This window comes from Thunnus maccoyii, chromosome 4 (genome assembly GCF_910596095.1).
Source record: "Thunnus maccoyii chromosome 4, fThuMac1.1, whole genome shotgun sequence".
Classification (NCBI taxonomy): domain Eukaryota; kingdom Metazoa; phylum Chordata; class Actinopteri; order Scombriformes; family Scombridae; genus Thunnus; species Thunnus maccoyii.
Window position 1 is genome coordinate 26,498,431 of NC_056536.1, and position 20,965 is coordinate 26,519,395.

The following is a 20,965-nucleotide window of genomic DNA, read 5'->3' on the forward strand; positions in this document are numbered from 1 at the left end:
TTGAGAAAATAAACTGCAAATAAGAAAGTTTAAACCAGATTTAACCTTCCAGATGTCCAGATTTATTCCAGACCTGCTGTATTACTGATGCTTTTGTAAGCAGGGCAGAAAAGAGAAACTCATGCACATGTGTATTGTATTAAAACTAAAGTCTATGATACACCACTTCAGGATGTTTTTACTACCTACTGATATGTGGAAAAAATATCAAACAACAAATGATTCATTCATTCACCCCTTAAAATGATACTGAGATTAGCCACTTGCAGCTGTTGTGTTTCCTGTGTTGGCATTAGAGCTAAATGGTCACGGTCTGTCTGACATACGAGTCGTAATGGGAAATAAAAGCATATTCAATGACAGACTTTCACACCTGTCACTTCCTTAAACAGCCAATAAATATATATATATATATGTACGTGTGTTCGCGCATGTGTGTGGGTGGGTGGGTGATGGATGAAGTCATTTGAGGTCTTACTTTGTAGGCGCATGATGATGAATAGGAAGTGTTGCCGCAGTAACTGAACACAGCTCTCTTTTATAGCTGTGGACAGTGTTACTTTCGCAAATACCTACCTGCTCTCCTGTAATAAAACATAGACTAGTCATCTAGGACCTAACAGAACCCAGAGTGACGTCCTTGCCCCATGTGACTTAAAAACAGTTCTGCTTTATAATGAGAGATCTGTTCAGTGAAACCAAATTTTAAAGGGGCACTCCAGCCACTTAGTATTGAACTCTCATTAGTTTTTGGGGCTTACGTAAATCGCAGGTATGAGTCAAGTATTCCTATAATGCAACTCAGATGCTCCCTGCCCGGTAAATACCTGGTGGGAACTACTGTGGCTTGTGGCTGAAATCAGTGTAGCAGTATCTTAAAGTGCAACGCCACCAGCGGCCACTAGGTGCTCCAACTGACTCCCGTTCAAAATGCATCAACTTCTCTCTAGAAAAACTAACTCAAGCATTTTTTTCAACAAGTCATTATGGTCTCAATCGCTAAATTCAGGCCCTCTAATAAGTGTGCTGGTGGTCATTTTGGAAATTATTGCTCCGTTAATAAGATTTGAAGACTTATAGTAGCTTTGATGTCTGCTGTGTGGGCGTTGATTGACAGCTGTGATTGACAGTTGGCTCATCTGCTGCTCTACCCGGCTCCAGAACTCGCACTAATGTTACTTGATTACGATACCTGCCCTATTAGCACAATTTAGCAAAAGTAGCTAATGTTAGCCAAAGTGTTCTCCCAGTAAGCTAGCGTGTGCCTGGTTCAAGGTAGCGAGGCATGTTTCCAGAGTGTGAAAGGCAACACCCTGCACTGCTTTTTTGGAAGGTCCTGGCTCCAAATGGAGAAAGGTGGCGCCGACCATAAGCAGCAACGCTGGGCTTCAAACCAGCTCTAAACCAATGGGCAACGCCACAGCTCGCTACGTCTATCTTTGTATACAGTCAATGAGTAAAACCAAATTTTAATTGCTTTTTGTATTCATCCTTTAAGGGGTACTCCATGCCATTTAGCACAGTGCTTTCATTAGGTTTTGAGACAGATTTCTAAAAAAACTCAAAATATATCGGAGCCTACAATTCCCATAATGCAACTCACTAGTGTCTTTCATTAGATGCTCCCTGCCTGGTAAATGCCCATGTTGATAACGCAGACTTTCTGTTAAAAATGTGAAACAGAGAGGAGATTTCTGGACTTCACCTACTTCTAAAGTGTATGGAGAAAGGAAAAAGTCTGACGAGGTCAAAACTTCAGCAACACGTCGTTTAGAATACAGAATAACTTTATTAGATCAACACAATTCAGCTTGTGGCCTTAATCAGAATCATCATACAACACAATAAGGTTGTTCTTTATACTAAAAGCGTTGCTGGAGTTTTGATCTCCGTTAAAAATTTGCATCATCTCGGTTATTTAGTCAGACTCAGAGCCACCAAAGATGTTATACAACTGTTTTCACAGGCTGAGAAGTGTTAAACTTTTTCATGTGTAAACTTGGTGGACTGCCCCTTTAACTTGGTCAAAAGATCTGTTAATATCTCATAGAACTAAAATAAAATTGAGAAAATCAAGCATTTATATTAGATAATAAATTCTACATGTAGTTTCCAGTCCAAAACTCCACCAGATCACAATTTTCAGTGCAGTCCAACATTTGTTGTTATAAGCATCTGCCAGAAATGTTTTTATTATGCATCAATCTGTCAGTTTTGTTAGACAGACTTCAGATCTATTAGTTGCTTTTAGATGCAGGCCAGAAAAACATCATGATTTTCCAGTAATGAAGTCCAATAGATCCCAGTAACATATTGGTTTTCATTTGCAGATTTGTGCATATTGAAGCCCCTGAAAACCTGGTTTCAATTCTTCATTATTACTCTAAAACATTAAATATTCACAACTAAATGAACAAAAAAGTAAAGTCAAAGTTATTATTGTTACTCAAAGAAAGGACTGTGTTGTTGGCAGTGCCTGGCAACATAAGCAAATAACTCCTCAAGTGTCATCAAATTTTGATTCAAATGTTGCTGGTTGGTGCACAGAAATATGTGACATCACCATTTTTGAGGTCCGCCTACATCAAACCACAGAGGAAAGTATTGGAAAAATGACAAATACTGTACAGAAATCTCTCAAGTAAAATGACCAAAACTGTTGGCAGAAAACTGTGTTCGTGTACAACAGTGTTGAAAGAAGTATTCAGACCCTTTACTTTAGTAAAAGTACCAGTACAGCAATGTAAAAATACTCCATTACAAGTAAAAGTCCTGCATGAATAATCTTACTAAGTAAAAGTACATATTAGCTGCAAAACATAGTTAAAGTATTAAAGTTAAAGTACTCATTCTGTCCCTCTGACTAATATATTATTATATATGACATCATTGGATTATTAATACTGAAGCATCAGTGTGTACGCAGCATGTGAAATATTGGATCATTTGAACATTTATTGAAATGAAACCATGTGAGAAGTTTGGAGGGAAAAAAACACTATTTGGTGGAGCTGTTAACGACTCATAGACATGTGAAATGTGACCCCGCCTACACACTGCTTGTTGTAAGACGTCAAAAGCCACAATGGTTGGAAACCACTGGTTTCAACAATGTGTTGTATTTGAAAAGCCTCGTATATTATCTGTTGTGTCAAATCTTCATCTGAAAAGTAACTAAAGCTGTCAAATAAATGTAGTGGAGTAGAAAGTACAATATTTAACTCTGAAATGTAGTGGAGTGGAAGTATAAAGTAGCATCAAGTGGAAATACCTCAAAATTGTACTTAAGTACAGTACTTGAGTAAATGTACTTATTTATATTACACCACTGGTGTACAACCTCATAGCTCATAATAAAAGCTGATTGGTTTTATGGGCCTTTAAGATATTTTTATATCTTAATGAATCTTTTTATTATCTGGTGTCAGTAACTGTACATTAAAATGTGGTTTTTTTTTTATCTGTTAGACCAGCACAGCAACTAGCAACTTTTTCTGGACTGTATCTAGGGGTTGATAAAATACACAGCTGCTGTCCATTTCCTACAGTAGAGTTTCTGACTGTATAGCTGAGCTGTCCATTAACAAGCTGTTAGGTGGAAATTATGAGCAGCAGCTCCAGGAAAGAGGCTGTTGAAGCCACAAAGAGACAACACAAGCTTCAAGGTATCATATCTCTGCTGCCACTGCTGCTGCTGGGAAACCAAAATGCAGAATCTTTATCTCACATAGTGATAGTGAATAACGTTTGCATTCATTAAAGTGTTAAGATAAATGTGACGGCTGCGAAGTTCTTCAGTTAAGCTGATTCGTCCAAATCACGCCAGACATCTTTGTTTCCACTTGTTGGCCACGTGTGCTGAACTAACTGCTTTGTAGACATGTTAGAAAGGGAAGGACGTCTTTATATTGTCTGACCCTGAACTCTTTAATTCACACCTGTCACCTCCGAAAAGGCAGGCGTCCCTTCTGATGTGGTGCTTACTCATTTTATAGCACGTTACCTGTTCTCTCACTCTCTTTGTTAAACACGTACTGACAGAAAGACAAATATGGCACAGGCAAATAGGCACATGCGTGTAATGGTTTCTTTTTTCAGTTGTATTATCTTATCTTTATGGTGGATTTCCGGCACATTTGTCACCCACATCCTGTGCCTTGACAGCCCACACAAGCTCCTTTCCCTACATTAGACAACACTCCAAAATGCCATACAGGCCACCCACGCTTTATGACATCAAAACTTCCCCTATTGAGTGAAATTTCTGCTACAAATGGGTTAATTTCTGCTTCAGATTAGTTAATTTCTGCTTCAAACAGGTTAATTTCCTGTGTGAGATTAAAACGTGTGTTTTCTCCATTTGTCTTTTCTGTCTACTTAAGCAACGGTATAAAAACACGAGTGCTGAGAACAAACATCCAACTGCTTCCTTATTTTTAACCAGAGGAACATCTGAACATATCCATTGATTTGACCAGAGACACTAACGTCTCTTCAGAGACTGTGACGCATGTCATGCTTGAGAAACAGCATTTTAGTGTGAGCTGTTTGACCACAGAGGCTAAACTTTGTCCTAGAGGCTCTTCTGCTTCCTCTTCTCAAAGTTCATCTATCATTACTGACAGGCGGCAACAGGACTGGACCACTAGGCAAATGTTTTTTTGTTGTTGTTTGTTTTATTTAAATGCCGGCCCTAATAAAGTTTCTCTACATTGATTTAATGTACATCTGCCAACTGTGAATTCAGCGATGCAGTGGCCACGACTTTAAATGTATACTTTACAAACAGGCATAACTTTAGATGATTCCTAGCTCTTTTCACACAACTATCAGATTGACAGCCTGGTTTCCAGAGACTTTAACATAAATGCAGGTTTGAATGAGACTCCTCTGCTCTTATAGTCTCAATCTTGTTCTCAGTGGTGAAAAATCTGTTTCTGTTGCGTCTGTCGCCTCATTTGCTGAAAACTTTTAACACTATAATTAGTATGAAGTCACATGTAAAGAGACACACCAGTTTGGTTACCTGGTGTTTGCAAAAAAAAAAAAAAAAATGGAAAAATTGACCAAGTAAAGTGACATTTCTTGTTGGAATGTCCTGGAGCTCAGTCTTAGTCATGTTTTTTTCCTCCTGATCTCGAGCCAAGTCCTTTAATATGAGGTATCCTGTCTATAAAAAGTGTAATCTGTTATTTATTTCTACTATATTTTTGTTTTACTGTTTTTTTCCTAAATATAATACAGCTGCACAGTACATACTGAGGGCCCATCATCTCATAATCAGTCCATGAATGGAGGGAAGCACAAATGTAAGGTGCTAAAATATATAGAGACAAAAGTTTTTTGACAGACTGCAGTGCAGCACTTCAGCAGACATGTCAACAACATCAATGGTCTCTGTTCCTCAATGAAAGTGAGATTTTTATTGTCTGTGTACAGTTGGAAAATTTTCAAACTGGAATCTAATGTCAAGGTCACACACAGAGGACATGAATTCGGCCTGCGATGACATCACCGCGGTCATGCCAAGGCCGGATTTGTCACGCAAGGCATTTTTATCTGACCAGGGAATTTTACAGGGAATATTACAGTAGGTGTGACGTACAACCAAAAATATTTAGTTAGTTTTATTTTTAGTTTTGTTTATTTCCACTAGAACCGCAAAGATTTGGTCTTATAGTAAATGGAATATTTTGTTGTTTTCACCTTGGGCTCTAGGATATTGTGATGGGCACTTTCACTGACCAAATTAAGTGTTTTCTTTTTCAACACCAGTATCTGATTTTGGTGACAATATGAAGACAGCAATTGGAGTGTGCACTTTCGGTTTTGGTGTGTTTGTCATCTATTCTTAAACCGGGACTTTTAGTTTCTAATATTTCATCAAAACAATGGAGAAAAACTTATAAATCAGCCTCTTTCAACACATGTTCCAGTAACAATGTTGAGATGGTAACCAAGTTAAACTTCAGAAGTTAGATAACTGTATTTTTACAGGAGGATGCAGCAACTGGAAACATTTACTCAAACCCAGTCCAATACTGGTACACAGACAAAACAAATTCATTAGTCTTGAGTCAACAGTTGTGTTTTTAGCAATGTGGTGACATTTAAACAAATGCAACAATCTTGACTGCCCCCCGCCCCCAAACTCCAGCTGTGTTAATTGCAGAGCAACTGCCTGCTCCTTGTTTGGTCTCTATGTTAAATGGCCCTTTCACGCATTGTTTTTAGTGTACCATCATCTTGACTAATCATCCCCTCGTTATGCATTCAGCCCATTCTCTCTAAACTCATGTTTCAAGCACCAGCAAGCTTGCATAACAAATCCCTTATGTCAGCGTCCCATCCACCCCCACCTCCTTCTTCTTCCCTCTTTTAATGTGCTCAACAACAGTCAGAAGAGGGAATGAAGAGCGTCCGGCTCTAACACATGGCCGCATACCATCGCTCACCACCATCAACACTCCTGACGCATCTGTGAATTAAGCGGCGGAGGACAAAAGGGATCAACTGCATAGAGTGAACGGAGAGAGTGACCACCATGACCTCATGGGTCAGCTGGGAACCAAGAATGAAAAGACTCCAAGCAACCCCCGCCCAACACACACACACACCCAGCTAGCCCTCGGACAACTGAAAGCCGCCATGGGAATATGGAAGCGTGGAAGAGGAGGAATCAGCATTCGTCTGCAGGAGCTGAAAGAAAGTGGTTGTGTTTGGAATTTTGGGTCATGCCTTTCTCTGCACATTCCTCACTATTTTCCCAACAATAAACTGTGTCAGAGCTGATACAACAGCCTCCATTCTGGACACCTCGCAACATAAAAAAGCCTTAAACCATCCAAAACCACACGCTAACCTCTAAAACTCGGGTGATAACATTCCTGAACGGAAGAAGAGTTGTGGAACTATAAAGGCTTGCTATATTTAACAGTATCACATGGAATAAGACACATCTCCACTGGGGGAAATTACAAACAGATTGTGTGTACACTCGAGGTCTGGGCGCTAATTTAAGTTTGGCAGCTACAATTCCCACAAACAGTTGTGGCTTGTGGAACAAAATAGCTTTTCTTGCAAGTTCTGCACAAAATAACGAGCGTATAATCTGAAATATGCCACACATTTTATTTTTAGGAACCGTGATTTTGGCAGAAAAAAATAAAACAGGATCAATCTGAGTTATCTAAAGCAGATATCAAACTTGTCTCTTATAAAATGTTGCGTTGCACAATCACAGTCATGACGGGTCATTTATTCAGCTGTCAAACTAAGTTGGTGCATGCAGTAAAAACTGAAAAATCCTTCATTCTGTACATAAAGCAGACTCGTTAAAATAAATAAATAACTTAAAGAACAAAACAAAAGAAAACAAAAGTTATGTACAGCTTGGAAACACTGGAGGCTACAGAACGTGGCCAAATGTTCATTGGTCTACCCATTTAAACATGGAGAGGTGCAACTACAGAGCCATCACACTTTGGTCTCGATCTCTTCACTCTTTGGGGCTGCTTGCACTCTTTGGAAGTTTAGTTTGAAAGTCGCTGGAGATTTAAGTCTTTGGGTCTGATGAACAGCTCTGTCTGCTGCTCACAGTTTGCTCTCCTCCTCCTCCAGCGGCCGGTTTAAACCCGGGATGAATTTGAGGAGGCGCCTGCGGAAGCTTTTCTGTTTGGGCTTCCTCTGCAGCGAGTTGAATCCTCCCTGCTTCTCCCCCGAGGTGGACGACGACGACGACGAAGACCCCTTCATGTAGCTGCGTGTGCTGGCGCTGCGGGTCAGCTGCGTCTTGGCCGTAGTGAAGAACTCGCTGGCCGGTCGGAGACGCTGCAGCCTCTGCGGCGGCTGCAGCTTTTCTTTCTGTTTGTCTGCGCTGGTGTTGTCCGAGTCCGCGCTGCCGTCCGCCTGGTACAGGCAGGTCTGGTAGAGAGGGTCGTCTTCGGTGGCTGTGCTGAGAAAGCTGGCGCTGCTGCTGGTGCTGCCGGTGCAGCGGAGGGCTCTCTGAGCGGCGGGGCTGGGAACGCCGAGGCTGCCGTAAATGCCTGCTGACTCCAGGGACTCGTACACTGCAGCATCACTCATTACTATACCTACAAGACAAGAAAGGCAGTGAGGATAGGAATCTTACTACAGCATATTCCTGGACACACAAGATGCATGAAACTAGGACTGAGTACATTTTTGTTTTTATAATGTTTGTTGTAAATCCTAAATGTGAAAAAAAACACACAAAACAATCTATTCATAGACAGACTGAACTGACAAGACAGGTGACCTACCATGAACGAGCCTCTGCTCCTGCACCATCAACGACCGGTATTCATCCCATTTCTCATGAAGAGTTTGCTATAAAAGAAGACAAAAGAAGATATTTTAAATTCTTGTGACAAGAAAAACCCAAGACATACACGCTTTGAAAACAACTCACGAAAAGGGACTTTAACTCTCACGTAACTTGTTAAACCAAATTACTTCAAGGGAACTCAGGGGGAATATTCTAAAAACACAGTGATGTGGGAAACAGAAAAACAAATAACAGGATTAACAGGCAAAAACAGGAAGAGGGATTTTCCCTAACATTTCTAACTGACATGAAACATATGACTGTATCAGTGTTTGTCATGGGGATTTAGGTAGTGCTTTTCCAGTACTTCCAACAAATGAGTTAGCATGTATATCATAATAATAGAAAGATCTATCAACATTTTTAAATGCAGAGTGTTCAGCATGCAGGTTATGCGCTTAATCTTTAAAATGTTGGATTAGTATCTCAGAAAGCCGGCTGTGCTGCAGGCAGCTCTCAGACACTCGTGGATTAGAGCCGGACAGCTGCTGTAATCTTGGGGAAAAGCTCGCTCTCTTGAGCCACTTCACAGGCAGCTTTTTAAAACAGCCACTAGTCAAGAATGTCTGCAGCCAGCAGCGAGCATGCTGGAGAAACCGCCGATGCAACAGGTGGTGCTATCGGGGAGACAGGTGTGGAGGGAGGGGGTGGTGGTGTCTATATCTAGCATGTAACATAATGTGTGTGTGTGTGTGTGTGTGTGTGTGTGTGTGTGTGTGTGTGTGTGTGTGTGAGAAGCTGCCGGACACACAATCAGGCCGACTCACTGCTGACAAACAGTCATTGTAGGATAAAAAAGCAGCAGCAGCAGCAACACTAAAAAGAAAAAAAACTCACCTTCAGATACTGCAGCCGGGCGTCCAGCTCCGCTTTTCGGATGGAGTCGCTGTAAATCGTCTCCAGCCTTTAAGTGAAAAACCAGATGGCATCAAAATTAACAGGCGTTACAGGAAGTACTTCTAAAAACTACAAGACCAGAAAACAGTGATTTAAAAAAAAAAAGCTCAACCATATGAAAGGCTCTTTTCATAAGACGGTGGCGGGAATTAGTCTGGTGTCATGGTGTCAACAGTTTATAAGAGGGAGGGTGGGATCAGGAACAAATACAGTTTCCACTCAAGACACTTCAGAGTTGCAAATCCTTTGAATCATATGAGCGAGCGGGGGTGGGGGGGCGGCCGACGTATGGAGTTTATATGGACTTGACTTGTAAGTATAATTTGATGATGTCAGTCTATAAAATCTGGCACTCTGATGCGGTTTACCTCTTTTTTTTTTTTTGCTTCGGCACTCAGAGCTGACAGACGGGGCCTCACTAATTGTCCTTTTAATCTTTTACAAGCAGAGAAGGAGGGTGAGGAAGAGAGTGTGGTTCAAATTAAACACCCACTCAGCAAAATGCCAGATATCAAACCCTGACAGTGGTGTGCAACACACTCCAGCTATGAGTTAACTGAATAAAATGGAGTATAATAGATCTTATTTTGTTTAAATCCTTTGATTATTTCTCCTCCTCTAATCTATGAAATGTTAGAAATCAATATCCTGGAGCTTAAGGTGACTAAAAATTGCTTGTTTTGTCCAACTAACAGACAAAACCCCCAAATATATGCTACTGATAGTGATATAAGATTTAAAAAGCAGCAGATCTTAACATCTGAAAAGCTGGAATCAGCATTTTTATAGTTTTTTTTTTCGCTAGGTTAATAAGTTAAAGTCCCCCTCCACTCTAAAATATGTTTTTCCTCTTGTTCCTTCAGTTGAATGTTTGAGCTTCACTGTGCAGAATGAAGTATGTGCAGAGTTTGACACTAGAAGGCTGTTTTCACATTCATCTGCTGAAAGTGGAAAGTTTCTCTGTGCTCATTAAATATCTGATTTTTAAGGGGCGGGCCTACGAGCAGGATTTGTGACATCACAACTAGTTGAATGGACTGAGAACAGACTTTACAGTGAAGGAGGAATTAAACTTGTGAAATGAACAGTATTTGCGTGTTCGTAGATTCTGGACTTTTTGATGAGTGAGAAGGAGAAGAGGTAATGTTAAGGATGTTAAAGTAATAATTATACTTTGTTTGTGAAAGTCATATCAGGCACAAAACTTTTTATGTCATGCATATTGTAAAAAAAAATCCCCCTTGCATGTAATGGACAAACTTGTAACTGTTACTTGTACTGACATAACAACCTGTCGAGTTACTGTTGTGCAAATGACTTTGCAGATTTCAGACAAAAAAAAAAAGGAACATAGACTTCATATTTTGAATGTGACTGACGTGTTTGCTCAGTGAGAATAACTTCTTTTTCTTTTGTCAGATTTGCTCCTCTTGTAATTTACGTCATGTTGTCCTTGACTAATTCTTACTAACCTGAGTTATGAGCCTTGTTAGCAAGACAAGAGTTCTTGTAGCCACATGAATCCAAACTTTGTAACTTTCACTGAGTTTAAAGACTAATTGATTATAAAAAAAATTGCAAATTTTCTATCAAATCCACAAACTGCTTCAGTGCTGGAATAAATTTAATATATTTACTAATGAACTTAAAACCAGAGAAACACTTAAAACAGTGTTTTGATTGTAATACAACAGCTGCTGCTGCTGTTTTTCTCTAAATCTGTATACCTGAGTGTGTTGCCGCAGGCCCTGATGAGCTGAACAATCTCCTTGTGCCGAAATCCCTCCACTGTGGCCTCGTTCACACTTGCGATGGTGTCCCCTACACACACACACACACAAAAACAAAAAAACCAATGTGTGTTAACCAGCAGCCGCCAGGATGCTGTGGCTTCAATTAACTGAAGCTTGTTTGATTCCAAAATGAATCTTTGACACATGTGCAACACAAATGTGGAAGGCCGTGCATGTGCAGTCGTGGCATACGGCTCGTCGCTGAGCTGAGGTCACCTCATGCGAAAAGAAACTGTTTATTTCAACGTGTCAAAGCCATAAATTTAGACTTATCTACGAAAGTCACACCGTTCTACTTCTAGATGTGGTGTGTGGTGTGAACTCTCATGCGTGACAGTGGCCTTTGTGAGGCTTCACACAAAAAAAGCCTATTTTCCTCTTTCAAAAACCACCGCCTGATCTGCTTTATGCGATGAAGTCACTGTGTTCGAAGCAAGACTCAGGGAACAATAGGCCAGGCATGACAGGAATGTAGGAAGCGAAACTGAAGTGACATACGCCGAGTGGATGAAGGAAGGAGTGGGTTTGACACATTAACGTAGCGCTGAGAGCAGCCAGCTTGTGACTGAGCGGTCACGAGTTAGAAAAACCAGGAAGAATTTATAGAAGCAAAATGAAGCGCTGCAGTGCTCTTTAGCATGACACTCAGCACAGAGCTTCTTCTTCTTCTTCTTCTTCTTCTTCTTCTTCTTCTTCTTCTTCTCCTACTTCTTCTTCTTCTTCTCGTCTTACTTTAAAAAACATTTTCTTACAAATGTTTTCTCATTCAGAATCACTTTCACTGATCCTCTCCGGATAAACATGCTGGTTTATCGACGGGAGCTGCTTCTCTCTAGAGCTGCAACGATTTGTCGATTAATCAACAGAAAAAGAATCGTCAACTATTTTGATAATCGATTAATCATTTCAGTTGTTTTTAAGGCAAAAATGTCAAACACTCCTCAGTTCCAGCTGGTAGTTTGTGAGGATTTGTTGCGTTTTCTTGGTCTTATATCAGTAAATTGAGCATCTTTGGGTTTTGGACTGTTGGTCGATCAAAACAGTCAATCTGAAGATGTCAACTTTAGGAAAACTGTTTGTAGAACATAATCGAGAAAATAAACGACTGATTAATTAATAATGAAAATAATAATAATTATTTGCAGCTCTACTTCTATTTTAAAAGCACCCAAAAGGAAACAAGATGTGTTTGCCAAATAAAAATAACACTTGCTTTAAACCTGGCTGTCTTTGCTTTTACTCTATCTGGCGCCTTGGTGAGAGGAGCTGGCAAATACGTGTTGGCTGAAACAGCTGCTCATTACTGTTTGTTGACTGGATAATGACGCTCATATTTGTACTTCCCTGAACAACCTGCTGAAACTCATGAGTGCTTTTGTTGATGCACAATGTCAGCCGGCAAACACAAAAGAGGATGAGAGCTGAGGCAAAACCTCCTGTCACGCTTACTTCCCTACATGTCTATTTTGATTGTTTTCCACATTATTTTAGAGCGTAGATGGTTCAAATAACATGACAAATACAAACAGAAGGTAGGTGAGACACTAGTCTATAAAAAAAAAAAAAAAGGGGGGCGGGGGTGTGACTCACCGACTTTAAGGCCTGCTTGCTGGGCTGCGCTGTCATCGTGCACCTTACACACGAACGTACACATCTCCACTGAGTTCTGGTCCTGATGGTGCAGGCCATAAGTCTGAAAAGAGGCAGAAAACACAATCAATCATGCTGCACGAAAGAAAAACTGAAAAAAAAAAAAAAGGCTCAGAAATGCTTCCTTCTTCTTCATGTATAGGAATTGTCTTACACAATGTGATTGATGTCAGCAGTTTCCAGATAATGTTGCCACCATACAATGCAACACACTGATAAACCGTTGAATGACAAGCCGAGGAAGCCATGACGGACAATGCAGTGAGCACGCAGGGAGAGCAGATCGTATCGCTCGACATGAAGAGACGTGGCGCAAACATGCAAAGTCAGAGGTTTGTTTTCTCTCGTCTGATTGAAATCAAAACCACGGGTGGACTTTTGCAACGTCCAGCATAAAACTGACACTCAATAAACCTGCTGTTCTCGTTAGAAAACAGCAGCTCTCCTTAATAAATGTGGAAACGACTTCTATATCTGGCTATTACAGCATTTGACGCATCTTGTTCCACATCTGTACCTCTGACAGCGTTAACGTTTTGTTGTCTTGGAAACAGCTTTTGTTACTTCCACATGTATTTGCATGCTCTTCCTTGTTTCAGTCACCACAGTTTCTCTGCAGAAGGTCAGGGCGCTGCAGGCCACAGTTACACTTCCCCTGCAGCGGTGTGAAATTTAGGACCTTTCCCCTTCAACAGACAGCTCGAGAGACTGACAGAACCATGACAGCGTCTCATGAAACGACACTCAAGTTATCAAGGTTTCAAATCGGTTATAGGCAAGTGTTCCTATTAAAACATGAAACCAACTTGGATGAGTGTCTCTTATGGAAATTTGCGATGATTAGGATCTATCTGCCTGTGCGTTTGCTGCCGGCTCGCTGTGAGCTTCCTCCTCAGCTGCCTGATAGATAAACATATAACCATGCAAATATCATTGAAATGCAAATATTACATTTACATACTGGATCCTCAGCCCCACATCAGTATTAACATAACAGATGCCAAGGGAGGAAAACCACCAGGAAACCCAAGACTCCAAATTCATCTGACTCTCTCTCTCTCTCTCTCTACTGACCGTCAAACAGGCCCTCATGATCTCACTTCCTCCTGGCCACAGGCAGGCAGGAAGGGCGGTAACGTCCATCGAAACTGTAAATAGAACAATATATCCTTTCCTTGATGTAGCGCTCCACTTCCAGAGACTTTCAACTGACCTTAAAAGCCTCACAAGAGCCACGTTATTGTAAGCAGACGGAGATTCAAACAAGCCGAATAAACATTTAATCATTTCAGAAAACTATTTAAAGAATGGCATCAACCCGAAGGCCTGTAAAACAGAGCCGGCATTGTGAGGCAGCGCTTCAGGGACACATGAGCAGGGCGAGAGAGATCAGAGAGATATTGAGGTTAAATGTGCGAGGCGTCTGCCTGCTGAGCGGGCTGAAAGCGAAGCAGGTATTACATGGGGGAGCGTGTGAGCAAACCACACGGCTTAAAATACAGACGCTGGGAGAAAAAACATCTCCTCTTCTCGCCAGTCATGGGACTAACATCAACGGGTTATTTGACTGATGCGTGACCTTTCACCTCCCCTCCCCTCCGGCGCAAGCAAATGCTCGGATTAAGAGATTTACAGAGTAAGATGTACAATGCTTCAGTCACTCAAGTATCATCATCTGTTGACAGAGATGCGGGAGATCAGGGGAATCCTGTTAAATGGTGCTCAAGAGGCTCATAACCGCCCCCCCACCCCCCATCTCCCTGATAATCCCCTTACCTGGATCTCGAAACCAAACGTCTCCTCGTCTTTCTTCTCCAGGACCACCAACTTTCTGGAAATATGAAAAAAAAAGAAAGTGTCATTGTTGATTGAACTCTTTTCTGCAGGTATAACAACTTCTGAATTTATTGATTGGTCGTTTGGTCCATAAAGTGTCTGAAAATGGTGACAAATGTCTCAAGGTGACATCCGCAAATGCTCCTCAGACCAAAGATATACAGTTTACTATCAAAGAGGACTCAAGAAACCAGAAAATAATCACATCTGAGAGGCTGTAACCAGAAAATTGGACAAAAAAATTATTCAAAAGATTAATAAATTATAAAAATAGTTGCCGATTTATTTTCTGTTGATCAACTCATTGATTCGTCGCTGCAGCTCTACATCACAACATCCTAAGATTTCCTCTTAGCAACTGAGTTTTCCTTTAAAAGTAATGTGATCGATTTGATTTAAGTCGTCCCAATTTTTCAGGCAGAGGTGGAGACAAGAGGTCGTTTGTCAAGCAAAAACGCCAAAACATTTCATGGTTTTAGGCTCTGAGATGTGAGACTTCACTGCTTTTCTTGATCGTAAATTATAATAAAGTGAATATTTTGGGGTTTTGGATTGTTGGTTGGACAAAAGAAGACATTTTATATCATCATCTGGGCATTTTTCACTGTTTTCTGATGTTTTATAGACCAACAAATAAACTGCAGATTAATTAGTTGCATAGTTGTATGATGGGATATGTTTATGTATTAAATCACTTTGAAAGAAAAACCGAAAACCCCCACAAGTGTCATATTAGAATAAAAGTAAAGAAATATTAAACTTTGTAGCCCATCCATCAGTATTCTAATGATGATGACTCTCAGGATCATTTATGAAACAGCAGACGAGACGAGGTAAACAAGATATTAAACGCTAGAATCTTCTCTTCCATGTGGGTCCTTATCTAAGTTGCTTAACAAGATATCTCTTCCAGCTGTACAGGACTTCTTCTGTGTCCGGCAGCATCTGGACGTCACAGCCCAACATACAGTGCGAGGGTCTGTTAGACGGAGGGACGTCAAGGCAAACTCTTTCATGCAGGGTCGGTTAAATACATGAAAATTCATGGCAACCTTTAAGACCGTCACACATAACAATAGCTGCCGTCCTGACGGTTTGAATGAGGGTCTTTCACTCTGAGATGAGGCTGCTTGCTTGTAAGTTTTTTTTTTCGTAGGAAGACGCTGCCATGAAAAGATTACTGTAAAGGGAGAATAAACGCCTGTAAATGATGCAGGAGGTTTGTACCTTTGAGGTTCTGGTGACTCTGTTTGGGGTTTCCATTTCTGTGACCCGCCGCCACCCTGTGAGGAGAAAATGAAACAAAACAAAGAGTGTCAGACACCTGCGTGGGATTTACGCAAGACTACTCATAAGGGGTTCCCCTAGTATTTCTCAGACAACACCTACTGTACACATCCGTGTATTGACTGGTCCATCAAGTCTTGATGAGCCGCACGCACACGTGTGCCATGTAGTATGTTTGTATTTTAAAGCTACTGAAGGATTCACGCCGGTATGGAAACATTGGCACTGAAACCAGAAATGCTTGTCTTGCTGCTATTTGTTTACTTCAAGCGCTCACGACGTCAGAAGAGCAGCTAATTTTAGCTGCAATTTCACACCAAATCCGCTGCCTTTAGGCACTGAAACTGTTGGCCCATCTGAAATGTAAGATTATTGAAGGCAGTTTGTGCAAATTCCAGCCTATTAAAGAAACAAATAAGAAATGAACACTGAGCCTTCTGCCACAATAACGACATTGAGGGAAAACCCAGGAGTCAACAGCAGGTCAGGACCCTGCCCTACCTGAATGTGTAAATAAGGAAGGTATCTGTCCAGAAAGCTACACTTAATCACTTACAATCAATCCGCCTCTGTTCCAACTCAATCATTTTCAAATGCTGCTCCTATGAAAGGCTGCTTTGTGGCCACAGTCTCTCTGGGTAGTAAAATGTTGCTTTCTTTATGTCCCAACACTTACAGAATTGTCCCGCGCCCCTTCTCAATGAGTGCATTTATTCTCAAATCCCCACAGAGACCGACGGGGGTGGCTCGAGCAGGATCTCCGTCCCCTGTGCGTGCACAATGCACTGTTGTAGCCCCTCAGTCCAAGTTACTGCACACTAGTGTTTAGGTTTTGTGGATAACTGTGCCTCTCTCTCTTTTACAGTACAGTGTTACACATGTCTGTTCTGAGCTAGTCTTCCAACTGATGTGTCCACTTGTGCAAGACTCCAGAAGAAGAAGAAAGAAAAAAAAAAACATGCTGTTTTTAATCAAATGAGCTCCATGAGAGACATAACAGCCAGGAAAAGTTGTCGACTGACCCATGAGTCAGTATTATGCAACACCTGAAGCTAAAGCTGGTGTCATTCTGTCCATTAGAGACATCACTGGCTCTCAATCCTGGACCCTGTTCTTCATACGTGGTTTAAGTGATCCAGTATGTCAGATTAAAACGATCCTGTTCATTCTCCTGCAGCCAGTTTGATCCTTAGACGTCAGTTTCTTAGAAGTTATACTGAATAACAGAGCGCTCTTAAAGGCAACATGAGTACAGAGTCAAAAACAATCATCGTAAAGTGGATTAAATTGTACTGTGTGACCAGTTTTCAGCAAAGTGAAGCTCAGAAGTCAAATCTGATTGATAAAAATACTCCAATTTGAAATTAATTAGGTGTTTCTGCCCAATTGTACACAAGTGCGAGTACATTTTAAGTTCAAATGACAAATTTCAAACTGTAAAGCTTTAGTTAAACTCTTTTTCAGGCTGATCAGAAACTTTTAAATGAGTTTTCTTATTTCTTACTATTTCGTTGTATAATATATCATGTTTAGCTACCTCTCTTGTGATAATTACATGAACAGATTGTGAAAGTTTCTCAATTAGCTACGTGTTCGTCTCACCTAAAATCATAATCTTATCAACATTTTGCATCATCCCTCTGAGGAAATGAGTCATTTGCATCTGAAAGTGAGTTTATATTTAGGGTTCATCCTACAGAGTCTAACAGTGAATGTAAATGTGACATTTTGCAGGTTTTTATGTCAAATTATCAACACAGCAATCTGGATAACTGCATGTAGGGAAGAGGAGCAGAGTCCAGGTGTACCTGACTGACACAGCATAAATCAGATCCAGTGTTTGGGTGGTCCACACAGTAAACCTTCAGTGAGATGAACTCAGTAAACACACTTTAAACAGCTTCCAGCAGAAGCTTCCAAACATTTTCAGATAATAAATCCCCAGAAAAATAAACAGAAAAACCCTCAACTAGGCAGATTTTTTTTGCTGTTTTGCACGAGTAGATACACAGTTTATGAGATCTCTGCAAGTCTCCTCCTTCTAACTGGTGAAATAATCATGAAATTCAACAGAAAAAGTTGCAAGAATCCACTATCCGGAACCAGAAACTGGACTGGACGTGATTTGATGCTGATAAAGCAGATAAAAAATGAAATTATTCTGCTTCCTCAGGAGCAAGAGTAGATAACTTTTATATTTCAGCAGGTCTAAGAGTCCAGTATGAACACTTGTAACTTTAAAAAGCCTCTTCAAGTTAATATCACATAAATGCTTTAAAGCCTGTAGTGCAGTTATTCCCTCTTGTTTCCAGGATTTTACAGAAAAAAAACATTAATAGCCTCAAACACGACTCAGTGAATGAGTTAGAAGACAGAAACATGCAACACTGCTGCAGGTACAATTTAAGTTAAACGTGTCAAAATGTACTTCTCACCTTCTTGAAGTTTCTAGGCAGCGTCCCGCCAGAGTAAGCCAGAGTCTTGTAGTTGTAAACCTCCGAGGAGTTTCTCGGTAGGTCCGCAGTCTTGCAGCTGTCTGACTTTGACGAAGGGAAATAAATGTCGTTGTCTTGAGATGTTGCTCCGCTGTCTGGTCCGCTGGAGTTCACCTTCTTCAGCCTCCTGAACGTCATGTTGACTTCACTTGTTGAAAAATGATATAAAGTGTTTTCTTGTTGGTGTTTTTGTTGTTGTTGTTGTTGTTGTTGTTGTTGTCGTCCTCCCGCAGACGAAGATGCTCACTGAGTTCTGAGCTTCAACGTGGAGCACAACCACTTAGTCTCAGTGTTTCTTGTGAATAGGCTGAGAGAGGCAGGGACTCTGTGGTGAAAGACACAAATTAGAGCCGTGCTGCATTCACGTACACCTCGGATGTTCCTGTTCCAAATGTAGGAAGCAGTGTTTTTGGTGTCGCCCACGCAGCAGATCCTTTACTTAGGTAAAAGTACAAATAAAGCAATGTAAAAAATACTCCATTACAAGTAAAAGAAAATCCTACCTCCTAAAAGTACATATCAGCTGCAAAATGTACCGAAAGTATTGCAGTAAAAGTAGTGGTTTGGTCTCTGTGACTGATATATTATTATATATGACATCATTAGATTATTAATACTGAAGCATCAGTGTTAGAGCAGCATGTTACTGTTTCTGCTGAAGGTGGAGCTAGTTTGAACTACTTTATATACAGTTAGCTAGTTTAGTCCAGTGGTTCCCAACCTAGGGGTCGGGCCCCTCCAAAGGGTCACCAGATAAATCTGAGGGGTCGTGAGTGGATTAATGGGAGAAGAAAGAAGAAAAAACAGAGTTCTGAGACATAAATATGTTTTCAGCTTTTGGACTTTTTCTCTAATCTTTGATTTTTGGTGAAATATTGGATCATTTGAACATTTATTGAAATGAAACCATGTGAGAAGTTTTGAGGGAAAAATCACTATTTGGTGGAGCTGTTAACAACTCATAGACATCTGAAATGTGACTCGACTACACACTACTTTTTGTAAGACGTCAAAAGCCAAAAAGGTTGGAGGTTTCATCTTTAACAATGTGTTGTATTTTAAAAGTTTGTTATATTATCCATTGTGTCAAATCTTCATCTGAAAAGTAACTAAAGCTGTCAGATAAATGTAGTGGAGTAGAAAATATGAATATTTCCCTCTGAAATGTAGTGGAGTGGTAGTATAAAGTAGCATCAAATGGAAATACTCAAGTACAAGTACCTCAAAATTATATGTGAGTTAATGTACTTAGTTACTTTCCACGACTGATATGCAGTAAAATAATGCTTAAATTATAGAATAAGAGGTGCCGATTTACAAAATTGGGGTCAAGATGGTCTGAATAATCTTCCGATCAACCCAGAGGGATCTCAACATTCAGCTGTACGAATTTGGATCAGGGAAATGACAGCAAGTCCCACAAATAGGTGACCGCTACAAAATTATGCTCACAAGGCATGTAATCATCAGAGTTTATATTATAAGTATAAATGTGATTGTGTTGAGTTCAGTGAACAGAAATCCCTCCACAGACATAAAAGACTTTGTTGAGTTCCCACAACCAAATGGGATTTCCATCTTTAATTTATCCTAAGTAATAATATAGTGTAATAATAATAATTTTTCATGACAATTCAACTTAATTCCACTTTCATCCTTGTTAAAGAAAACCTTTTCTCTCAGTGAAATGACAGGTTTAAGCCCCCAGACATATTTTAAGATATATAAAAATACTATACTTTGAATAATACAGTGTGTCTGACATGGTTTTTCCACAAAAAATGTTAAATTACCTTGTTAAATCCTCAATATTACATCTACTCCTTTTCCCTCTTTGAAAAGAGTCTGTGAATATACATCTCCTACTTCACTGTAAAGTCCATTCTCACTGTATGTGCACTGGAGGCGTCCAAGTTTCCACATCACACTTGTGTAAGTTGAATACTCGACCAGGTTTGGCTTCCAGAGTAGTTGTTATGTCACAACTCATGCATCATAAACTCAGATTTAAGGTGACCACAGAGAAACCTTCTCCCTCAAGCGGATGAACGCGAAAACAGCCTTTTTACGTCAAACTCTGCACATGCACGATTCTGTACAGTGAAGCTCATACACCAAAGTGAAGCAACAATAAGTAAAACTAAGAAAACTAGAATGGATGGTGAAAATTCACAGGAACTGAGCTGCACTGTTGCACAAAATTTGACAAATATGACAACATTTTAAAAAAAAAAAAAAAAGGGATCTTACTTCATGTGCAAAAAGCTGATGCAAAGTTTCAAAAGGTGACGAAAATGTGATCACGTCAGTACTCAAGAACAGTCCCACGGCATTTGAAAGCAGCATTTGTTGCACTTCATTAACCTTTTATTGTAATTAGTCAGAAATACTCCAACTAATCTAATAAATGGTGCGTGTTAAAAGGAACTCTGATTTAAAAAAAAAAACCACTTTGATCACTAGAAGATTTCAGTTATTAAGAGATTATTAATTTCAATGTAAGGTAAAGTCTTAAAGAGGCAGAGAAGACTTGTCTGGAGTCAGTGGAGCAGATCATGTTGCAACCGTCTGTGGCGACAGACTAAAAAGAGAATGACGCCCCCTTGTGATGGAAAAATAATTTACCACATAATATATGAAACATGACTGAACGATGAAAT

The 20,965-nt window shown here is 40.2% G+C and overlaps 1 protein-coding gene across 1 annotated transcript; it reads right to left on the reverse strand.

Moving 5' to 3' along the window:
• Positions 1 to 7,112: 7,112 nt before the first annotated feature.
• On the reverse strand, positions 7,113 to 18,643 carry tamalin (trafficking regulator and scaffold protein tamalin). Its single transcript, XM_042410214.1, has 8 exons — positions 18,246 to 18,643; positions 15,751 to 15,806; positions 14,464 to 14,518; positions 12,628 to 12,730; positions 10,972 to 11,065; positions 9,185 to 9,251; positions 8,283 to 8,349; positions 7,113 to 8,093 (listed from the first exon to the last, which is right to left on the reverse strand). Exons 1-8 carry the CDS (start codon positions 18,441 to 18,443, stop codon positions 7,594 to 7,596), a joined length of 1,140 nt encoding a protein of 379 aa, XP_042266148.1. The 5' UTR covers positions 18,444 to 18,643; the 3' UTR covers positions 7,113 to 7,593.
• Between the last annotated feature and the right edge of the window lie 2,322 nt (positions 18,644 to 20,965).

What these genes read in the sequence shown, in the direction of transcription:
- tamalin (XM_042410214.1), bottom strand. Translation starts at nt 18,443, where the DNA reads ATGACGTTCAGGAGGCTGAAGAAGGTGAACTCCAGCGGACCAGACAGC. An exon ending in CGTTTGGTTTCGAGATCCAG is followed by an intron (nt 12,731 to 14,463) that starts GTAAGGGGATTA and finishes GCCTCTTTTCAG; the next exon opens with ACTTATGGCCTGCACCATCA. An exon ending in GCAAGCAGGCCTTAAAGTCG is followed by an intron (nt 11,066 to 12,627) that starts GTGAGTCACACC and finishes GTGTGTGTGTAG; the next exon opens with GGGACACCATCGCAAGTGTG.